Genomic DNA, 23,883 nt, shown 5'->3' on the forward strand with positions numbered 1-23,883 from the left:
CACACAAATGTCAAGCAAACAGACAAATTCAAGGTATTCTTGGATTGCAAGGACATTTGTTGTCAGATGGTTACATTCTTAGCAGAAACTGCATTTGAATCTGCATCCTCAAACAGATTTAATAAACACAAAAAGTCAAGAATTTGTTTTAGCTGTGCAGAATTCAGTAAAAAAAGGGTTACATACCCTATGACAAATTTAAATGCACCTTTTGGACTGATAGCACAACATTCAAGTTCAGTTGGGAACGCATTCAAAATTATAGTGACATTTAGACAAACTAATTGAAAATTATAGTATTGTGACAAACATTCAACTTACTTTACATAATATCTTGCACCTTCAAAAGTATATGCTTCCTCCCAACCTGTGGGTAAGTCTGGAAAACAAGCAGCAAAACATTACAATTACCTTTTGAAATGATGCTAGCCATACTGGTCTACTCCCTAACACTGAGGGAGCTGAAATCCTGTGTCTGATTCCACATGTCGAAACCTTTAGTCTCAGAAACAAGTATTTCAGAACTGACTCACAAGACTGCCTAAGTGTGAATTCTGTAAGCCAAGAGAAGCTGCACGCCTGAAAATCTGATTGGGGTTTCTTGTTCTCAAATAATAAAAAGGATGGCTTCAGAGTGCCCTTGTTTAAGGTCCCTTTGCCCAGCAACTCAGGGTCATCGTTACATCTCCCTGCCTTGAACTTCAGCAGCATCAGATTACCTGGCAGGCAGAGATCTAAACAAAAATCCACCTAACTGAGTTCCATGCAAGTCAGAAGCTCCTGAAGAGGCATGATACCAACTACACCAGAGCATTAGCATTGTATTAGCATAATTCCACCACTGTTGTGACTAACAAGTGTTCCTGCAGTGTTTACAACTCTATTGCATTTTACATGAAAATCATTTTCCATGTAAATCTAGTGGAGGATGTGGGTATATCTCTTCCTTTCTTTTACCACTCTTCGGAGTCAGGAGCCCAGATATAAAAAACCCCATACCACTAATGGTCAAAATCTCTCAACTAACAGTTTCCTGGTGTGATTGAAGCTCTGGAGATATTGCACCTCTAGATGCACCACTACCCTTAAAAGTTTGCCCCTGTCAATAAAAATAATGATTGATACACGGAGCTCTCTCATTTAATTATAAAAGCAAGCATGCATTCCTAAAGAAAAAGAAAGCAGTCAGTCTGGGTTATGTGGTGGGTTTTATCCTCCTTATTACTTATTTGCTCTGGCTGGTTTTTTTTTTTTTTTCGCTCCCATCTTCTGCAGAACAAAAATCAAGGTGTATTTCGATAATGGGGCAAAGTACAGCAAACAGGAAGTCTCTCCAGCAGAAGTATTTATGGTTGCTATAAGAACTTTTCAAAAAATACGCTTCCAGTGCTGAATAGCTGCAAGAATAAAAAGCACTTCAGTTCATAATGGAGGACAAAGCTCTCCTCACCGTCTAGAACATGCCTCACAGAATTATTTAACAGAGAGCTTTGCAATAATATACATCTGCAAAAGAAGTGCCATTCACTCAAAAATTGTTTAAGAGAAGATAGATGCATTTTGAACATATTTTGACTAGGTTCCAAAACAATGGTCAGAGCAAAAGAAGAGATAAACCTCAGAATAATTCTGTTTGATTATATCTGTGTGTGGAGAGATTCATTTACATACTCGTGAATGAGGAAAACTATAGGAACAGATATGGTTTTTAGACACTTTGGTATCTGATTGATGAATTATGGCCAATATATCCAAGGTCATGTCTCAGTCTTGTGTCCAAAAATAAGTTTAATTTACCTGATGATAACTCTGCTCTGTTACACACAATACTCCAGACACTCAAAAGCAAACTGCATTTCCTTTCAAAGGCACTTAACAGCAGAAACAAATGAGACACTTGGAAAATTACCGGGAAATCATCATCAGTCAACAGAGACAGTGGGAATAGTTTAAAAAAATAATTAATACTCAGCTAATGCCGGTGTTGAACGAGAAAAGCACTTCACACACATCTGCCCCCATGCATATTGCTGAAGCTGAAGGCCACTCTCTCAATCTGAGCACTGAGAGCAGGAGGAAGAGAAGCCTGACAGCAATCAGTAGTTCTAATTCCAAGCATTAAATGACTTCTTTTAAACAACAGAACCTTTGCTGCAAATCAAACTGCAGAGTTCTAATAGACAGCACCCTGTGGTTTTTAAACTATTCACGATTAAACTATTTTAAACTCAAAAACTAAAAAAAAAAAAAAAAAGAAAGGCTGTCCACAGTTTTCTAAAAGGCTATTTCTGATTCTGATTCCTTAATGCATAAGTATTAACCAAACATGAAAGCAGATAATCTGATACAGACCAATTCACTTGCAGATTATTTCCCCGTGATTATCCAAGTGATTATATACATAAAAACAACTGCACGTATTACTACACTCCACCACCTCCCAGTGGCATATGCAGCCTGTGTGCAATTCCAGCAGTCAAGAGTTTGGCTCCGGGTCTCCAGAGTGTCTGCTGTAAATCCTCCTCCTCCAGCACCTCCTGCTGCTACTTCTCCAGAGTGGAGCAAACAGCAGAAGCAAAGACTTGATTCCACCCTCCTCCCTCCAAGTTATTTCTAATGTTTCAAGTCCCTTTTCCTCCTACCTATTCCACCTCTCTCAGTCACTTGGAAACCACACAGACTCTCAGCCTAGATGGAAGCGCAGGGAGAAAAAGGGTTTCTAGGTGACTAGCGAACTCAGCCTCTACATTTCTAATGCACCTATCGTGGTTAAATCTAGGTACCGCTGGAAACAGAAACACGGCGAGAGGTTTCGCGCTGAAGTGAGGAAGGATGCTGTGCAGGTGGATAACCGGGGCAGCCAGCAAGGAGCACGGGAGGAACGAGGCGGTCTCTAATGGTAACTACACAGCCTCGCAGGGGTGACACAAGGCAACGGAGGGAAAGCGGAGACAGATCCATTACACAGGCACAACTCGGGGGCAGGGGGAGAAGGCGCTCGAAGAAACTGGCGAGCGGGCTGGACACGCAGGAGCGCAGGCGGCTGCAGCGCTGCCCACCCCGGGGGAACAACTGCGCCAAGTGCGGGGAAAGCGGGATCGGGACTTGTCCCGGGGGGCTGCGGCGGCTCCGCGGGGACCCCGGGCTGAGCCCGCCCGGGCCAGGGGCGGGCGGGGGCGGCCGAGCCGGGGCAGGGCCGGGGGCGCCGGGCAGGGCTCCGGGCAGGGCTCCGGGCAGGGTCCTACCTGCGCTGCGGCGGTGCCCGGTGATCACGGCCTCGCCGGTGAGCGGGTGCAGCCAGGTCGTGCTCTTCGCCTCCTCGCTGCGGGGACGGACACACGGACCGAGTCAGGCAGGCGCAGCCCCGCCGCCCCCTGCTCCCCCCCCCCCTCCTCCCCTTCCCTTCCTTTCCCCGCACGCCCCTCCCGGCCCGGCCCCGCTCCCCTCCTGGCCGGCCCCGCGCTCACTTGATGAAGAAGACGCGGCCGCCCTGGCTGATCCCGTAACTCCAGCTGCCGGGCAGCGCCCGCAGCCGCTCCGCGCTCAGCTCCGCCATGGCCGAGCAGCCGCAGCCGGGGAGAGCCGAGGGGAGCGCGGGCGGGGGGGCGGCGCGGGCACGAGCAGCGAGCGCGTCCCCGCCGCCGCCAACACCTTGGGGAGGGGCGGGAGCAGCGCCCGCCCCGCCCCGCCCCGCCCCGCCCGCCGCGGGGGCGCGCTGGCCGCGGGGGCGCGCCCGGCCGGCGGGGGCGGGTTCCGGCGTGTGGGGAGGGAGCCGCGGGGATGGAGGGAGCGCCGGGAGGCGGCCGGGGCCGTGCCAGGGGGCCGGGAGGCGATGTGCTGCCGGCAGCCGGGGAGGAGGGACGGACGGACGGACGGACGGAGGGAGGGAGGGAGAGAGGGAGGGAGCGAGCTGCGGCCGGCCGGCCGGAGCGCGGCTGCCAGAGGAGGGCACGGCGCCTCGGCCCCGGCTCCGCTCGTTCGCACCCCAGCTCTGCCAACTCCAGAATCGTGGCTGCGCCCCTGGCAGCCCCTCATCGGGTCCCTAAGGACAAAGGAAATTGAAAGTTTTGTCCTGTTTCCTCCCCGGGTGAACGCGCTCTCCTCACACCCTCCGCTTCAGGCGTTTTTGAAATTTCTTACGTAAAGGCTCAAAGTATAAAGAAGTGGCATATTTTTCCTTCACGCAAACCGTGCTATCTGTGCTTTGTGCCCCCCTTGCGAAGGAGCTCTGGGATATGGCATGGATGAAAACATGAAAACATGTTTTCAGTGCTTCAGGGAGGTGGCAGTAATTCAGGTAAAACCCACTGCACAAGTGACTCTCTGTGCCCTTGTGTATAGTTTAATGCACTTAAATTATCCTATTGCACGTGCATTATAGCCATGCATCCCTTTGATTTAACTTACACATGGCAAATATAAATTAATAAAATGCTGTGCTGTGGCCATGATATTTCTAAGGGAACCTTGCCTTGCAATACCACTTTCTGAATAAGCACTAAAGCTGGGAAGTCTTGCAGCATTCCCATGTCCACATCTGTAATTCACGGTATTTTGCACAGGCAGTTTTGTCCCCTCTCCCATTCTGAACACCTTAGGAAAACTAAAACTGTGTTTTGTTGTTTGGTCCCCATCATGCCATGTGGTCAAAACTTTAAATCCCTGTTGTCCCACACAAGATATTCCAGGCACGAAGAGCAGCCATATGAGAAGATCTGGAGTTATCTTTAAGTAACTGGATGCAAGATAAGAATTCCTCCCTGTCCAGCAATACCTTTCATTTCCACTCAGCACTGACAGCACCTGAGATTTATAGACTACCAGAGGAACAATACTCTGGGGAAAGCACAAGTTATTCTATAAACAGTTCCCTTCTCTCCTAAGAGAAAGAGCCCTTAGATGATGAGTGAAATGAGTAATGGCTCTTCCTGTGAAGGGCTGTGGAAAGCTGCCTGGCAACAGCAAGGTGGGAATCCTGTGCATCTGGGGCTTCTGAGGTGCTCATGCCCTAATATTTCCCCACACAGCCTAAGTAAAGCATAGAGCAAGTGCTCTTAATCCCCAGAACAGTGGATACATTCCAGTATGCAGAATCAATTTTTTTTCCCAAGCAGAGAAGTGCATGCAGCACAGCTAGACTTATATTGGCCTAGATCCATAAATTAGGTATTTAGGTAGAACTTAGGTGCATAAATCCTGCCCAATCTCAGCATGTGATTTGCCACATGGCTTCCTCAGGCCACCAGGTTCTGCCAGTCCCTTGCTTTGCAGCCTCTTTCTGCTTTGCTTGTGCTTAGAATTGCTGCCATCTTGGTAAAACCAGGATCATGGTACTTAAAATATGCCCAAATTCTCAGGCAAGGCATTGCTGCCCCAGATGCCACAGAGGCTGGATAAATCGGCCGTGTTCAGGCCACACCTAAGAGAGACAAGTTTCATTTCTGAATAACTCACAGCAAACAGGCTGGCAGCAGAGTCATCACCACAAGCACTACGGGGAGCATATTCAGCCTCAAGGATGAAGGGCATTCAAAACCATGCCACTCTATTCCCAGGAAAATGCTTTTGCTCCAAGCTATATGGTGTTCTGAAGCTGAGACTATTCTATGAGGATACTGAAGGTGCTCCTCCTCCCCCTCACATTATTTTGCAAATGTAATTATTGGGTTATAGGGTGGTGGCATGACTTGCTGGTTTCATGAGTAGGAAGCTCAGACAGGGAGTGATGGAAGACCCTGGTTCCACTTCACCCAGGGACATTTGGTTCAGGGACTCAAGTATTTTATGTTAAGTAGCCATCAAATAAAATATATTTGCAGATGCTCATCCTGCCAGGTGCTATGCACCCTGAACTCCCAGAGATTTCTGGGAGCCCGAAATTTTGCCATTTTGTGGAGCAAAGGGTATGGGGGAATGCACATCTGCACCACTTGTGCAGGCTGGTGCTGGCAGCTTTTCTTTCTGAAGGCTGCTGTAGGTTCCACAGTTAAAACTTTGACTTCAAAGTTGGTCTAAAAGTTTGATCAAAACAAATCACACATGGAGTTTTTTTGCAAGGTTCAGTAATACATTTTTTCTGCAGTCAGATAAGTGCATGAATGCTCTTAAAAGAGGGACTCAAGAACAACATTTAGGAAAAAAAAAAGATTTATCTCTAGGGGGAGTAAAACTTGTCTTTGAAAGGAGTTTATATCACTATAAAAACTGCATGCATAATTCAAGACACTACATATCGTACCTTTTACATCATTCCTTTTACTTTAAAAAAGAGCTAATGATTCCAAATGTGAAACTGGTCAGCATGATTTATAAAGCTCAGAGAAATCCATCAGAATGTTCCCATCTGCCCAATGGGGTTTTGTTTTTGTTTGTTTTTTTTTTTCCCAGAAGAGTTGAAGACAGACTGTTGGAGTGGTGACCACCATTGGCACAGCTGTTCTCTGCTCTCTGCATGTATGGCCTTATTTATCTGCTGCTCCTGTCAGCGACGGGAAGAGGATGTGGAGCAGGATGTTAATCTGTGAGACAGAGCCCTCCCATCAGTACCCCCAGCCCTGGGAGCATGGGATGAAGCAAAAACCCAGCTCCACTGAGACTTTTCCCGTGTTTCTCCATCTTGACCCAGGCTTCTTCCCTTCCTCTTTCACCTCCACACGACAGAACCTTTCCTAGCAAATCACTCAGGGCCAGGGAGTACTAAGGGAGAAGTAAGACTATTGATGTTTTAAGAAAATAATTTTGTCTCAATAATGTATTCATAATCAAAATACTTAAAATTCCTGGGGCAAAGGAACCCTGCCCACAAAACAATGAATCCCTTTAAATGAGATTAATTAAAAACAGCGTTGAGAGGACATTCATTGAATAAGACTCAGAGAATTCCATCCACACCTCTCCCAACAGGTCTGAGGTGACAACAAACATGATGAGCTGAGTAAAGAGGGCTAGACCCTAAGCATAACATCTGACAAAGCCTCTGAAGCAGGGAGTGGATGGCAGTCAGAGAATCACAGAACATCCTGAGCTGGAAGAGACCCACAAGGGTCATCAAAGTCCAACTCCTGGCCCTGCACAGTCACACCATGTGCCTGAGGGAGTTTTCCAAACCTTTCTTAAACTCTGTTAGGCTTGGGGCCATGACCACTTCCCTGGGGAGCCTGTTCCAGTGCCCCACCACCCTCTGGGGAAAGCACCTTATCTAACATCCAACCTAAGCCTCCTCTGATGCAACTTCAGGCCATTCCCTTGGGTCCTACCACTGGTCATGAGAGTGAAGAGAGCAGTGCCTGCCCCTCCTCTTCCCCTCACGAGGATGCTCTGACTGCAGTGAGGTGTCCCTTCAGTCTCCTCCAGGCTGAGCAGACCCAGTGCCCTCAGCTGCTCCTCACACAGCTTCCCCTCAAGGCCCTTCACCTTCTTTGTGGCCTCCTTTGGACACTGTCTAACAGCTTCATGTCTTTTTTATATTGTGGCACCCAGAACTGGCCCCAGAACTCGAGATGAGGCCATCCCAGCCCCAAGCAGAGCAGGACAATCCCCTCCCTTGCCCAGCTGGAGATGCTGTCCCTGATACCCCCAGGACAGGGATGTCCCTCCTGGCTGCCAGGGCACTGCTGCCTCATGTCCAACTTGCCCTTGACCAGCACTCCCAGGTCCCTTTCCCTGGTACTCCAGGCCCCAGCATTCCATACATTTCCATTGCTGGTCCATTTCCAGCACTCCAGACCCCAGACTGTCCGTACAGCCAGAGCTGCCCCATCCCAGTGCAGACACTCCTAAAACACCTAAAACCTCTCTGCAGAACTGTGTTCATCACGATTGATTCTGTGTGTTCTGTCAACGTGAATCAAACTGGATGAGGTTATTTCATGGAGTCTGTGACTTTACATTTTTTATGTTGTTTAACTAGTGATACAATATAACCCTTTAAATGTGAGAAGAGAGCATTGCTGGAGGTGCAGTTTTGTATTACACATTCTCACGAGGGAATGTGCACTTCTCTACTTCTGAAGGGTGGGTTCCCTTTTACCCCATCCCCAAACATTAGCTTTTCTTGCCTTTGTAGCAATACTGCAGTCCATGGTGAATTACATCAGTTTGCTGATCTGTTAGAAAATAAATCACAAATCCTCTCAAATAATTAGTTTCCTATCAGATCAATAAGCTGATCTAACACATCCTGAGGTCACTTGATAACTAGATCCAACACATGGGGTGAGAAGAGAAGAACCACTCCTTTAGGCTACATTCCTCAGTGATGAGGAGGGGGGAAAAAAATCAACAAATCTGCTAATTGACGTTCTCTGGAGTCAAGATATCTCTGTGCAGATGAAAGAAGCAATTAGCCTAGGTCAGAGGAAATAAGAAAGAGGAAAAAAGCTGTTGAACACAGCCTCTGCAGACAGCTCTGTTGTTAGAATGGATCCTCTCTTTTACTCCAAATAAAGAGCCTGATGACTGTCCAGGGCTCCTGTCTGGTAGCTCTGGAGGCTGAAAGTTTTTTGGGGGGTCATTGGTACCAGTGGCACAGGAGTCCTCCTCTGGGTTAAAGCAGCAATGTGACTGAGCAAGCATTGGGTCATTAGCCTGCCTGCCATCAGCACCAGATATCCTCACACACTGGGAGATACACAACCAAAGCCTGTGCACACTCAGGCAGTAGAAACAGAGTGGTATCTCACAGCTTCATAAGTTTTGCAATCTGTGCTTGACAGGAAAAGCAGTTGTTCTCATTTCAAAACTATTTTTTTTTTTATCTGCAACTAATGATTTCCAGGTCTAGCCGTGCTGTGTAGAATTTTTGTTTCCTTCATGGCAGTGAATCCTAATATGAGGCCATTTTCTTTGAAACATCCAGTCAGACTAATACAAAACAAACTCCAAAGCCAAAGTGTGAAATTTGCCTTTCCCTGGCAGACAACACCAGAAAAGAAAAAGGGGTTATTATTCTCTGAACCAGCACCATCTTGCCAGAATCATCTTGCCTCTCCAGTGTAATTTTGAAAAAAGTCTATACACTTTTTTGTTGCAAGCCTTTTTTCAGAGACTCATTCACTGTATGGTCCATGCCATGTGTGAGGTTACATGAGAATCTTCCAGCCTGAAATGATGGATGCCCTCTTTGGGACATTCAGGTTTCTTTTACTGATGCTATGATATTCAGTGTTTCAAAAAGGATTGAAGATGCTACTTTTCAAGATGAGCAGCTACTTTTCTGGAACCTTCTTTTTTATTTTCACACCATTTCACAGCCTTTTTGCTTAGGAAGCCCTCAAGCCTACTATAACAATAGCTGCCTGTGACATTCACACTGTGTTAAAAATGACATTTTAATATCATGTTTATTGCTAGGATTAGTTTAAAATAGTATTAAGAGGGAAATAATTTGTGAGGGAAGCGCAGTGATCTCAATATGTTACTTTTCCTCCAACTGGCCATTGCTAGCTACATTTGACTTAAGCCAGGGTATTTCATCTCTCAAATAACCCTCTCACTTGAATCATCTAGATGGAAATCATACACAGTGCAACACAAATAAATACCCTGTCTCTCAGCTGGCTTCTCTGTTTCACAGATCTCTTCAGTATCTGGTAGACTTCAGCATCTGCTTTTCTTCACACAGTTATTTTCACTGCTGCTGTCCAGTTGCACAAAAACCTGCTCTGTTTCAAACAGTAAGAGATGAAGAAGCTTTCTCTGCTCTAGAAGAAGATGACCTGAGTTTCTCCCGAAGAATTGCCTTTGTTTGTTCAGTAATTGCTTGAACAAATAAAAATGAACTTCATGTGGAATATCTGGAAGAGCTTCACCTGTGGTTTGCATTATTTGAGATATACAGGGCCCTGTGGCTGCAAAGGCTTTATTTATGTGGTCTTTTATGTGGTCTTTTTTCATACCTTTCCTCATATGCATTCATTCTCCCCCTCCCTCTTTTTTTTTTTTTTCAGTGGGGCTAGTAAGAATTTGCAGTATGTTTGTGTTTAATACCAACTATATAATGAATTTTAAGCTATTCCCATTAAACTTTCAGCAGCTGACAGTCTTTTTCCAGAGCAGGGTGAAATAATACTGTGTTTCACCCTTGAGATTTTGGTAGGCACCCTTGTTGCAATCTGGATGACATTTTCCATAAAATCATGATGTTGTGGATACCTTGGCCATGAAGTGCTTTAAGTGATACTATTTTTGCAAGCCATTTAACATCTTAATCAAATCATGGGCCATTTTCTGTAATTACCACAGTTGGTGTAATACGTGTGTCAGTCTTTATGGACTAGACATAAGATTACCAGTGATGTTCTTTAATAGTGTTACAGCAGAACAAGAAAAGTAATCTATTTTTAGCCCGTAATTTTCCCTGCAACATAAGCAAATCCAAGCCATATCTTAACTTGTTGATCTAAAATTTCCTTGGCTATATTTAGATATAGGCTGGTATCTGTTTCAAGGCTTGTTTTGTTGTTAACAGCACTCACCTTTTATCATCTCAGCAGGTTCTATCTGGCCTAATCTATTTACCAGAAGTTCTATTCTTTTTTTTGTCGTATTTTTTGTATACTTCAGCTTTTCTGTGCACATCTCTTTCATTTTATCTTCATGAACTGCTGTTCTTCCATAGTTTGAGCTCTCCCAATGGGAGGTAAGACAGAGTTTTGTTCTTTCACATTTGTTTCCCTTACATCTGATTTACATTTTACTCACAGTAAGAATATTTTGTTCACTGCATGACATGACTTTTACCTACTCGTGCTGAATAGTTATTTAACTGAAAAAAAAATGTTTCTACAGCTTGGCTTGCAAAATTGTGTCCAGCTCAAACTCTTTGTATTTCAGGTACTGGGGCTGGATTTTCCTGAGAAAAGAAAGGTGTCTTCCAAGGCTTCTTTTACAGCAGCAGTGGTCTGGTCAAGATAGTCAATGCAGTTAATGTAGACTATGGAGCGGTTCTTATTCTGATGTAGGGACCTATATCCACTCACTTGAATCACACCTTGAGCTGTTCTGGCTACACTGACTCTGTTAACAGTGGTGGGATTCCTTCCCAGGCAGGAGGAGAGACCTTCATTGTAAACTGCTGTAGTCAGAGGAGACAAATCCCCCCTGAAACACAGCTGCCATTTGGACAGTCCCCACAAAGAGCCTCCCATACAGAGTATTTCTTTCAAAGACAACTGTAGTCACTCTTGGAAAGCTTTTACAAAATGTTTTTATTCTTATTTAATTTAACTGTGCATTTTCTTCCAACCAGTTTCTTCCATTGCTTCATGAAACTTCTCTCTGGTTGAGTGCAGTTTTTAGACTTCATCTCTGACTATTCAGACCTGTTCTGCTTCTTCATTTTGTGATGAGGTTCTGTAGCATCAGCTGGTTTCATTTTCAAGACTTGTAATCAGATCTAGCTCTGTTCTGCAGCCAATTCTGACAACCTTTAGCAAACTAAAGCTGTGCAGTTCTAGCAACTACCTTCTGAGGGTCTCTTGGTCCCTATAGTATTCTGATCTCAGATTTGATTTTGAAAATTACACAATCATCAGTGCTTTCAAACATTATAAGTATTTGGAAAGATTTCTTCTTGGTTTCAGTTATACAGTGGCCATGTCTCAAATATTTCAGTATTTCCAAGAGCACAATATTTTCTCAAATCTATAGCACAGGATTTCTCATTAGCAATCTGGTGCTTCTGGTCCTGCAGTACTCAGAGTTACCTTAATTCATCTTTCTTTTCATCAGCCCTGTCTCCTTTTTAAAGAAAAATTGTGTTATTTTATTGAACCTGCTTCAACCATATCCTCCATTTCAGGAGAATTTAATATGCTTTGAATTTTTTTAGTTTCTGCTCCAGTGTTCTCCCCTTACCACTCCTTCTGGTATTTTTTTTTCCTCCATGTCATCTTTTGTTTGTACTCTGCCACATGTTAAGTTGCATCAAAGAAAATGCCAGATTAGTGATAAAAAAGGCATTTCTCATACATAAAAAGGGGCACATGCATATATATATATATATATATATATAAGTAATAAACATACAAGAGAGGAAAGAACTTGTGAAGGAGAAACTAAAAATGTTCCACTGAGCCAGTTTCTGTCACCAAGTATCACTGACAGCAGTTGCTGAACTGGGGAGTGTTCCAGCCTCTAAGGCAATGGGTCACTTTGTTATAGCCAGAAACCCACTGTCATTTGTCTTGCCATAATCTCAGCTGCTCATCTGTGCTTGGTTTTATGCTTGTATAGTTCTGTCATACATTTTATTTTCTCTTATCCTATTGTCATTCAAATGGTTTCCAATCTTCTTTTTTTATTTTTGTGGATTTCTCTTCTCCAGGGGAAGTAGGAGCCCTGTGTGGCAGGGTTGTATTAGCTGAAAACAAGGTTATCTTTCATTAAACACTTTGTGGTTCACACATCACACACAGGCTGTAACTCCCTGGTTAAATATTGCTGTTAATGCATCTCTTTTTTTCCCCAGCTACTTCCATTTGTCCCAGCTTGTAGCAAAGGTTAAGCCAGCTTGATTTGTAGTAGTTTCCTTTAATCTTTATGCTTTTAATTTTCTGAAATTATATTTTCTGTACTGATGAACTTCCATCTCATTTTTTTTATACAGATTTCTGCATATGAGGAATATCTTGTCTTTCCCAATCTAAACAATTGTATGATTTTCTGATTCTATTTCCTTTCTACCTTGTTTGCTGCTTCTACTGGTTTTACCTTCCCATTTTGCCTTCCTTTCTCAACTTCTTCTTTATCTTCCTCTGAAATGGCGCTCCCCATATTCCACCTTGAACCCTACTTCCTCCTCGTTATCTTTGCATTTCCTGGCATTCCCCTTAAACTCAGCCACTCTCTTCCTCCCTTTACACTTCTGCTCCTTCTCCAGAGGACAGAAACAGGTAAAAGCTGTGACAGGGTGACCTGTCCCCTGCGCCTGCCTTTCCCCGAAGGCTGCATCTTCTCTCCAAGGCTGGCTGCGCACCTGTCCTCTCTTGTGATAATTTCTGCAGAACTCTGCTCCTCCAGCTGGTCCCCAGAGGACCCAGATTCGTGCTGTGAATAACGAGGCTTCCCTCCCTCCAGTCTGTTCTGACTATCACTTCTTTTTTTTCCTCCCTGCCCACTCATTTTCTATGTTTAATGCCCATGTGACACCATTCTTCTCTCTCTTGTACTCAGCCTTCCGTTACAACTGGCTCCTGGCGTTCCATTTTTGCTTCCCAGAGCTGATGATTTCATTTTCTGGACTGAAATCTCTGCTGCTCTGCTAGATCAGCTGCTTTATTTCTCCAGATAAGCCCTGTTTGTTTTGCTTTCTTCATGACATTTCAGTATGCTCATGGTAATTTCATCAACCAAGCTACTGACATCATTAAACATGTAACTCTTTTAATTTTTCAGGTTTTTGAGAGGTCAAGGAGGCATGTGTCAGACTTGCAGCTTGCAGAGGTTAACATCCAAGCTTTGCCATTATTCTTAAAACATCTTGAAACAAAAAAGAAAGGATGTCATACTAGGAAGAGTGTAAGAAAAATCTCTGTGAGATCAGGCTGCTGGGAAAAGCTTGAAAGAAAACCAGGAGCTCTCTGAAACAGAAAGAAATTAAGTAATCCTGAATCTTTGGAAATGAAAAAAAGAAGAACAGAATTCTTCAGCAAGAGCAGGGGGAAGGGCTTTTAAACAGAGCCTGTAACAAAGACAACTGCAGAGGGGATTGCAAAAGCTCTGACAAATGAAGCAACCCTGCTCAATCAAAAGCAGGAGTGAGCAGCAGCACGCCAGAGGCCCAAAGGCTGCTGGTGCTTCACGACAAGCTGCAGCAGAGGCCACATGGCCACCCTGCTAGAGGAGTTGTGCAAACACTCCTGGGTGTGTTAACCTGCCTGCCAAGGAGCCACAAGACTCGTCAGATAAATGCCCTAATGTGTGGGGTAGGAGATGGGACAATGCCATTGTTACCATCTGTGTGTCCCTGTGCTAATGTGAGGAAAGGAGAAGGTTTGCAAGGAAAAGGATGTGCTTGATTTCTTCTCGATGATAGGCAGAGTTTGTGTCTAGCACCACTTACAAAGATTGCCTGCTGCAACAGAAAATCAAGCAGAAGAAAGGATTTTTTTTTTTTTTAGCAAGAGTTGTTCAGTGTTGTTTATGTGGTTGTGAAGAAAAGTTTTACCAGTTCAGCTATCCCAGGGAAAAAGTTCTTCTGTGTTGTTGACCACTGGTGAAAAGATCATCTGAACCAGCAGAAGATAAAACATTTCCAGTAACACTATGAGGTAAAAATAAAAGTGAAAAAAATGAGAAAGTCAGATTTCAAGTGTACTAATAATTATAGTGCAGTAGAAATGCCCACAGCAGAATACCTTTATGAAAGAGAAGAAATAATGAACTGTGGAAGAGGCTGTGGTTATAGGCTGTATCCAGTATGAGGAAAGAAGGAGAAGGAAGGAAAAGGGGAGGGAAAAGGGGAGGGAGGGAGGGAGGGAGGGAGGGAGGGAGGGAGGGAGGGAGGGAGGGAGGGAGGGAGGGAGGGAGGAAGGAGGGAAGGAAGGAGGGAAGGAGGGAAGGAAGGAGGGAAGGAAGGAGGGAAGGAGGGAAGGAAGGAGGGAAGGAAGGAAGGAAGGAAGGAAGGAAGGAAGGAAGGAAGGAAGGAAGGAAGGAAGGAAGGAAGGAAGGAAGGAAGGAAGGAAGGAAGGAAGGAAGGAAGGAAGGAAGGAAGGAAGGAAGGAAGGAAGGAAGGAAACTGTGTGTGTAACCACACTGGACAGACATGCTAAAAAATAGATTAAAAATTAGCTAAAAATCCTAGAAACCACCCATAGGGGACTGAGATCAGGAGATGCTTCCACATTCCTGCAGGAGACAACATAATGGGATAGACATCACCATATTGCAGTAAAGGTAAGCCCAATAGGCTGAAAATTCAAATTGTTTCTGGAATGCAAGGGACAGTTGCTACAAAAGGGTGCAAATGTAATTTGTCTGAAAAGATTGTATTCACCCAGTAAATATAAACCCATGTTCACCCAGTAAAGCTGTGCTAGATGTTGATTGGCAGTTCCTAGGGAACTGCTAAAACCACAATACTGAAGAAAAAATGTAAGTGGAAAAAAAGATAAAATTGGGTTTGGAGCAGTTGTCACTGGAAAAAAAAAACAAACCAAAAACCAACAACCTACCAACCAATAATGACAAAAGAAAAAAACTCCCAACCCTCAAAAGAAACAAAAAACCCCAAACCAACGTAAAAAACCCAATCCAAGCCTGTTCAGTGGGAGACCTGAAAGAGACTTGATTCAGTTTTGGACATGTGCTGTATTACTATACTGCATATATAAGTTGTTACAGCCAGTTCCTAGGGAAACTGGAGTAAGGAAAGAAAACATTCCAAGAAAAATATGATTGTCAGCTACTTTTACTGTGATTGCCAGAAATGAGAGTTTGATGTAGAAGGAGAGCTTGGTTACGCTGGTGATAGAGGGGAATCTATAAGTAAATGGATTTCACAGGTATACCCAGGATTAGGAAAAGAGGCACAAAATAAGATTGAGATAATTCGCCACTTCCTTTAGTGTCACAGTTCTTCATCGCTTTTCACTATCAAGGCACTGTAGTCTTTCCAAGACAGGAAATATTGGATAAGTACTTAAGTAAAAACCCAGCTCCTTCCATAGACATCACAGAACACAGGTATGTTTTTGGAATGACACTTGCTTCATTCAGCCTGTCATATATTTGTCAGGTTATTTGTTACCCAAAGCCAGAACCCTATCAGAAAAAAAGCGTCACAAGAAACTTCTGGGAAATGCTTTCCTGCAAAAGCATCAGTGCTGACTGGTGTTTACAGTCACAGCCCTTAAACATTTCTTCAGAAAGAATCAGACTTCTGAGGCTACCAGCATAATATCTGCCTGGTAAAGCTGACAGGGAACAAAGAGCTGAACAAAATGTACACCACATGTAGGTCTAACAAGACAACCTTGCCTTGCTTAGAGGGAAACGCAAAACTAGCAAGTCTGAGGAGGGGATGAGAAGTGTGTCAGTCCTTGAGATGTGTAACTTATGAGCAGAACCCTAAGAATTGTTTTATTTAAAAAAATTCTTTTGTTTATTTGCAACATAGCTTCTCTCTGTGCCAAAATCTGTAGGGAATCTCAAATGAAGGTAACACATAATTTGTTCACCAAAAAGATCTATGCACTATGTGCCTCAGCAGCTGAAGAAAATAAGGGTGTGTAACATTTAACAACTGTGTTTAAGAAGTAACAGCAAATGAAGAGGAAAAACAGAACCCTGTCACGTATTTCAAGCGCTGCAAACACACAAACAAACCCAACCCAGCATTATGTCCCAGTGGAAATGAAACTCTTACTAATGACACAAACTTTTGAGCAGCTCGCTGAGTGTTTGGTGTGGTTTGTTTCTGTTGTAAGAAACAAAGAAAGGACTCTCAATGCATTTAGTGGGGCGGCAAAATCCAAAATGATTAAATTTTGAATTTAACGCCAGAATGCTGTTACTGCAACTTGGCAGCTTTCTTTTGGAGCCCAGCACTTCCCAGTGAGCGCAGGCACACGTGTTTTGTCAAGAGCTCCAGTTACGCAATAACACAACAGGAAAGAGCTTAAATCACGAAAAAAAAAAAAAAAGCCCAGCAAACAAAACCCGAGGCCTTTGCTGACCTTACAACAAGAGTGGTTCCAGCACCAGTGGGCTGACTGGAACCAGTTAGGGATGCATGGCTGGAAAAGGTGGCTGGAAGCTCTCACAGAGAGGAGGAGCTGGGGGAATGAGCCTTTGCCAGGCTGGCTCTGTCTTGGCAATGACCTCCCTCTCATTGATAAAGTGCTTCTGAAAGAGCAGCACATTTTTGCCATCTCGGTGCTGTTGAAAGTAAGTGCTTGTATGATTTCCACAAGGGATGCAGATATAAACAAACAGGACAAAATGCAGCAGCCAGGTGGATGGCCTTGACCACACAGACAGACTCTACCACACAGCTATAAAATACAAGTTGAAGGCAGAAAAACACCTCTTTTCCCACCCTGCAGAGTCTCTTAATGGATTTCAGCAGTGAGCAGGCCACAAAGCTGATTTTTTTCTGAAATGGAAATGTTGTAGTTATTTCCTTCTCTAAATATACAAAGCAGGCAATAGTGCTGAAAGAATCTCATCCATAAAGAAACTGAAATCAATATTGCAATACATGATATTCATGAATCCCTGATTTAGCTAAAAGCTCTTAATTTCCAGTATGGCATTTGTGCTGCTGGCAGGATGCTGCCCAGCAGTGATTTATCAGCAAGGAAAATAGATATCTGAAGCTGGGCTCCTATGTCCATACCTAGTTACCAAAATAAATTGCCTGATTTTCAAGCTTGCCAGGAACCAGAAGGTCCCAGGAGCACAGGTGTGATGGAGAACAATTACACAGCAGATCAAAGCTAAAGCAGACTAACCAGAGTCCCCTAAATTACAGGGGAAACTGAGCCTTTAGTGCCAGTTGGAAGGTATTGTATTTCTTTTTGCTTTTCAGTTCCAGGTCTCCAGTCTGTGATCCACTGAGAAAGCTGCTAGCTCCAGAATCACCTGTTGGTGACTAAATTTGACAAAGTGAAGACCAAATCAGGGATTTTTCACCTGACATTTTAGGTCAGTTTTCTAAAGCCATGCCAGATCACTTACATGTCCAAGTATCTTCCAACCCAGGATAATATAATGAATTTTAAATCACTGTCTCTGGATGACTAACACAGTTTAAGAGACCTTAAACTGATTTAGACCAGCTTTCTGTAGAAAAAAGCATAGCATTTTGATATTCATGCATTATGGCTAATGTTTCCTGCTTGATGCAAGCGTAAAATTAAAGGTCTGTCTTCAGAATTAAAATTAAAGTTCTGTCTGTCTGATATTTCCAGAGCTGCAAGTTATATTTTATAGGGCCAAGTGACCAGAAGTGAAATCTACTTTGGGCAGATGCTATTGATCCTAATTGGTGCCACTCAGGCAGAAAGAAATGGCCCCAAAACACCACAATAAATCAGGATATTACAAATAATTTATTCACAAGTAAAGCCTCAGGCTTCTGTGGACTACAAACATTCATGTTTCAAGATATAAATGAGAAAAAAATGTGGTTAATAAATTCACTCCTGTTGAAAAATAAGTTTTTTCTGTTTAGCTCAAACAAATGCAGTTGGAAATGACTTACTGAACATCTAGAAAACAAACTCCAAATGTTTCATCTTTATCACACATCACCAGCTCCATAAATGGACCCAAATTCTAACCATGACGGGATCAGCAAGTGTCCAGTATCATTACATCATATCAGACTATGAATGTTGTTAGAATAGAAATAAGTTCAGTAATATTTACCCCACTAGAACCAAAAATCAATTTAACCTCAGAATAAAAACCCCAATGTTCTGTGTTTGTTCTGACATACCAGAAAAAAACCCCACTTCTTCCAGTTTCAGCTACATCTGATCCAATATTGCTTCAATGTAGTGTTAGAAGGACAGACTCCAAACAGAGTCATGGAAGGTTATCCATAACAAAATTACACAGTAGATCTGTTTCAGTAGAAGAGCAAAAAACAAAAAACAAACCCAGAAAAACCCTTATTATGTCCCATTTTTTGTTGTATATGAAGCTTAGCTCTCCTCTCCTACTATAGTTTTTCATCTTGACATGAGTGTGACTGATTTTAGGAGGACCAGAAGTTAAAATGCTTGGTCTCAAATGCACCTACACTCACTGACAGTACACAGAGTGAGTGCAGTGCCACTCATGTTGCAAGAAAGTGGATTAGACCTGTAGATCCTGTAATAGTGACTACATCTGGCATGACTCAATTGTATTTTCAGTGTAATTCAGGGGTGAGGAGAATGCAGGGTTCCTTCAGTCAGAGATTTGCTCTTGAAGAACGACCTACAATTTTTCCATGTAAATCCATGTCGTTATTACCATAAGCTTATGACTTTTTTGGGGTGTTTCTCTTTAAATTTACATGTCTGTATCTAGGGCTCAGGCATAGCCTCATCCATCTGCTTTCCCATTCCTCGCACACCTCTGACGCTGTGAGGTTCCCAGCTCTCGCAAAAGCATGACTCATGTGGAAAAAAGTTCCCTTTTGGGAAGCTCCTCTTTGTTAGGTGTGGTATGAGCCAGATCCTCCTGACCATTCCAGCTCAAATATGAGGTCACCTTTGCTGAAAGACTTCAGCTTCTCTAATTCTCTGCCAACTCCTCATGAAGGAAACTCAGAGTTTCTCCAGGGAGCCTCGGCCACAGCCTTTGGCTTCTCTCTAATTCCTGGTCTTGCAATTTTTGTTTTGTTTAGGGACTCTGCTGACATCCCCTTTCATTATCTTCTTCAGAACAGCATTTTTTTAAGCTCATCAGTGCCCCAGTCCTTGTCTCCACAGACTGAGTGGGTCCAGCTGACCCCACCTGAGGACCTTTCTCCCTGCCCTGGGCCCATCACCTTTGGATTAACTCCATAACTCATCTCTCTTATCCACTCTCATCTCATTCAAACATTACAAAATTCAGTGGTCAAATTCTCCACCACGAGTCTGTATTTCAGCAATGCTCAGGTGATTACTCAAGAATGTTGGCATTTGCACATCACAGATTCTGGGTGTGAAACTTGCAGGCTGCCAGTCTTCAAATCCATTTGGCACATATTTTGCCTCCTAGAAATCTCTGCTGAGCAATGGGTTTAGAAAAATACACAGTGAAACAACCATTTTGAGTATAAAAGCTGATCTTGGAATTACCACTTATTTTATTATAATGAACAACTGATTCTTAAACATGTTTAAAAATAGGCATCCCCAGTTTATTTCATTGTATGAGCAGCCCCAGTATTTGTTGTCCAAGTATCTGTGGGCAAATATTCTTTAAAATATTCACTCATTTTAAGGTTCTTAATTTTTCCCCCCAATTCTTATTCCTTATCATGCTGGATGGAACTCTGAGGAACCTGGTCTAGTGGAAGATGTGCCTGCCCATCCCTGCAGGGGATTGGGTCTGGATAATGGATGATCTTTAAGGTCCCTTCCAACCCAGGCCATTCTGTGATTCTCTTTGTTAGACACAAAACCTTTCTCTGCTCTTGTGCCATCCAGTGTTTGTTTAAAAAAAAAAATAAATTAAAAATTGCCTTATGCATAAACTTCTGTCTTTCCATAGAATCCAAATGGATTAAATTAATTCTCGCAAATGAGCTGAAAAACATTCATATTGATTTTAATATTAACTTAAAGAGGCCCAAATAAAAGCTCCAATGCTTACAGAGGAATAATTTAAGAGACCACAATTTATAAAACCACCATCAAAAACACAGAAACATACAGACAAGAACCCCAGCAACCTCACAGTAGAATATTTTGATGAAATAAGACAGCAGAGAGAGAGATGGGTCAGATTTTCCATTTCTTGTGCACATAACTCATAATGATATTTGCTTCTTGGCAGTGCTGCTTCACTGATATAGCCTGTAGCATATCAACAAGTGTACTTAAAGAAATCAGGATCAGTTAAGAAATGATTCACGAGCATGAGGAAGGGCTGCATTTGTAACAAACATTCAGACATCTTTTCATGTTTGCTGTTCTCACCTCCTGCTTACCAAGCAGTTCTGTTTGGGTTTGCAGCATTCCCTGTGGAAATGGAAGTGCTGGTCCAGTCGCCAACCACAGCTTTTATTTTTAAATACACATATTTGTATCAGGTGACTAAAGCTTTTCTTTCCCAGTTAAACAAACTTGATTTTCCTATGCAATGACTACATTGTATTTTTGCTTTCCCACTTTAAATCTTCGTGGAGACAGCAAATTCTTGTTTTCCTGTGCAGCTTAGCAGGTGGAGTCACTTTGAGTGATGATGTAGTGCTGACCTCCCTTTGCTACCTCTCAGAGAAAGTGTAAGGGTTTCCCACCACTGGGATTTTTAAGACAGATAACCACTGTGACATAATTATCTGCCTGTAAAAGCGGTGGAGAGTGAACTTGAAGTGTGAATTAATTTCTTACTCATCAGCAGGTACACAGAGCCTCTAAACCTCGTCGCGCACAAAGGAGCCACAGAAACCCCTCGTGGGGGAGTCCTGAGTCCCCGAGCGTTTCCACAATGCCATCAGTGTCAGAGCTGAAGAGGAGGTGTCAGAAAAGCAGATCTGAATTTTTTTTATAACAAAACCAGTGAGAGGAGGCACGCCATAGAGCGGGGTGAGGAGTGTGGCTGTGACTTGCTGAGGAGATCAGATCCTTGGAGTGTATTAAGCCTGTGACACAGTAACACTTTATTTCAACAGCAGAAAGCACCCTCAAGTTATAATCTAATTAGAGACATTAAGATTCATTTGCATGTTATGGGGCATATTTTAGGGACAGGCTTCTTTGATCTTTAAAAAGCAGCCGATAAATGGTCGTCCTTTACCGTATCTAAATCAGGTAACCTGAAGTTAATATGAACTGAGTTTCAGTGTGCCAGAATTTACATAGGGGTGATTAACATTTCAAACGGAACAGGGCAAACATTTAAGTGCAGGCATGTTATGTGTCTGTGTCTGGCAGGAGGGCTGGTTTTTTGCTGTCCTAGGAGATGAGTCCTAGGTGGCTTTATCATCTTTCAGACTGAGTAGACAGTATTCTGTTTTATTCAAGTCCCCCAAAAATGGGTTATAAAATGCATTGCATGCTGCATATAAATACATGAGAGAGTGGGAGATAGAGATTTTGCTCTCTAGTGGAGACTATTTTACTGAAATATGATCATGGTTTTTTATTCAACTCTTTCCCTAGGTTAATACAATCAGGTAATTCTTCTAATCTGTATTCAGGACATTTGAGCCAGTAATAATTTAGGAATGAGAAAAAAATATTCAGGTCTCGCTTTGCCTTTGCAGAGTCTGGAAATTGACTGCAGACTGTGGGCCCTAAACCTTCATGTCTTATCAGGGAACAAGCTACAATCATTCCTCTGCTTTAGTGCACATGTTTATGTGAGTGAGATTATTAGAGATCACATATAAGAGGGCAGCCTGTTTGTGACTCTTTGTGAATCCCCAGTGAAAATAAGTGTGTGGCACAGAGCTCTCTCCTATACAGCTGTATTTAGGATGGGAGAAATCCCCTGTTTTCTATTTACCTTGCTGGACAGTTTCTTTCCCAGTAAGCTATTTCTGTGTTGGCCAGTGCACTTGGATTTCTTCTTCTCTGTTTCTGTACACCTCTCTCTTCTTCTTCACACCATCAGCAGTCTGGAATTCTCACTCTTGATATCCTAAGATGTTTTTGTATTAGTCATTTATTTTAGGACTGTGCTGTCTGCCTGCTTCTGGGGGCATTGGCTGTCACTGCATCTCCAGTATCCCCAACAGGCTTTTCATACATGAGCCAGTTCCTGCAATAACACAGAAACTGTGCTGTGCTGGAGATACAAGTGCTTTGGGGTAAACATGGGCTCTGGCTCATATGGAAAAGCAGTCCCTAGCTGTCATTCACTGCTGCTCGTGTTTTGTGCTTGTGTTCAGAGAGCTGGGTGAGACGGTGCAGAATAATGGCAGCATCCTTTCTGATGCGTGTTTACCTTCTTCAAAGAAGACTTAAGAGATTCTTTGTGGGTTGAGAAAGGCTCTGTGCATAAGCACATAAGGAACATGGGTAGACAAACTATAAAAGTGAGAGAAGGGGAAGGGTATAGTAGAAAATATAAGGCAAGAAAATAATCTGCTCATAGGGTTTTTTTAGTACTGTGTTATCTATTCAGCATCTAAAGCCCAATGTCACTTACAATTGCTCTGTAGGATTATGTGGTTGAGACTTTGATGTTCTGCTGCACCAGTGGCCTTTTCTATTTTTATCCATGGGCAACAAGTCCTTTGAGCCTCCCTAGCTTGTTTGTATTCCTACTGCTATTAATAATGATGGACAAATTATATGGGCCATAACAACAGAAAGGCCAAAATGTCCAGATCATGAAGAGGTGAAAACAAGGTCACTGCTGACCTTATATTTTTGAGGGGGAATCTACAGATTTAAACTGTGTGGCATGGCTTTGAAAAAGTTCAGTTGTTTACCTTAACTTGTTTCTGTAAACACAGTAATGATTAACAATAACACTGTAGAACTATTACAAATATTAAGTGCTTTGGGAACCTCAAAGGAACAGCTTTAAGTAAAGGCACAACACTATCATTAAGTATGACAAATATTGACTGTGGCACTAAATATGTATTCAGAGAGTCATAGAATCATTCATTCAATTTGTTTGCACCCAGAAAACATACTGGGACAAAGCCATTGGTCTCCATCCAGGTTTTAACCTAAATTTTATCCAGATTAGCCCTAGGTAAAAAAAAACCAAGGTAAGCTAAATTTTCTAATAATGCTAACTGAATGAGCCAAGAGATGTTTCTTGGCTGTACTGGCCTGATCATTACAAAGGTGGCCAGAAAATGAAAATAAATAGTTTTCATTCTTTAATGAAAAGTGAGGGGGTGTGTCTGAAATAATTTTTGTTTTGTTTCTTTTTCTGCTGTACTTTTTACATCAGAAATTTACATTCTTTTTACACTACCAATGAAAAGGATTACAAGGCCTTAATAAAAGGTCTGGAATTGAGGGCAAAGGTTTTCAGTTGACATTATGTTGGAATATTTTTTGCCAGATGAGGTGGTGGATACTCCATCCCTGGCAACATTCAAGGTCAGGTGGAACAGGGCTCTGAAGAACCTGATCAAGTTGAAGTCCCTGCTCTTTGCAGAGGGGGTCACATTAGGCGACCTTTAAAGGTCCCTTTCAACCCAAACTATTCTTTGATAGCCTTGACTATTGCAGACTTTATGCTGTGTAACTTATCCAGGGGAGCTAAAGAAGT

The 23,883-nt window shown here is 42.9% G+C and overlaps 1 protein-coding gene and 1 long non-coding RNA gene across 9 annotated transcripts in view; one reads left to right on the forward strand and one right to left on the reverse strand.

The window, feature by feature from the left end:
* The window catches only part of PLEKHA5 (pleckstrin homology domain containing A5), a 160,835-nt gene extending 157,145 nt beyond the window's left edge, over positions 1–3,690 (reverse strand). For all 8 annotated transcript variants that reach the window (XM_086885509.1, XM_086885506.1, XM_086885508.1 and 5 more), the window contains exons 1-3: positions 3,468–3,690; positions 3,246–3,322; positions 322–379 (exon numbers count right to left, since the gene is read on the reverse strand). In XM_086885509.1, the coding sequence (XP_086741635.1) occupies positions 322–379; positions 3,246–3,322; positions 3,468–3,556 (224 nt within the window). In that variant the 5' untranslated portion in view covers positions 3,557–3,690. The remainder of the gene's footprint in view (positions 1–321; positions 380–3,245; positions 3,323–3,467) is intronic.
* Positions 2,446–9,791, forward strand: LOC147653814 (uncharacterized). Its single transcript, XR_015285808.1, has 2 exons — positions 2,446–2,899; positions 6,388–9,791. It is a non-coding gene; the product is annotated as an uncharacterized LOC147653814 (long non-coding RNA).
* The last annotated feature ends 14,092 nt before the right edge of the window (positions 9,792–23,883 follow it).

Source organism: Cyanistes caeruleus, chromosome 4 (assembly GCF_971803275.1).
Source record: "Cyanistes caeruleus chromosome 4, bCyaCae1.hap1.1, whole genome shotgun sequence".
Classification (NCBI taxonomy): domain Eukaryota; kingdom Metazoa; phylum Chordata; class Aves; order Passeriformes; family Paridae; genus Cyanistes; species Cyanistes caeruleus.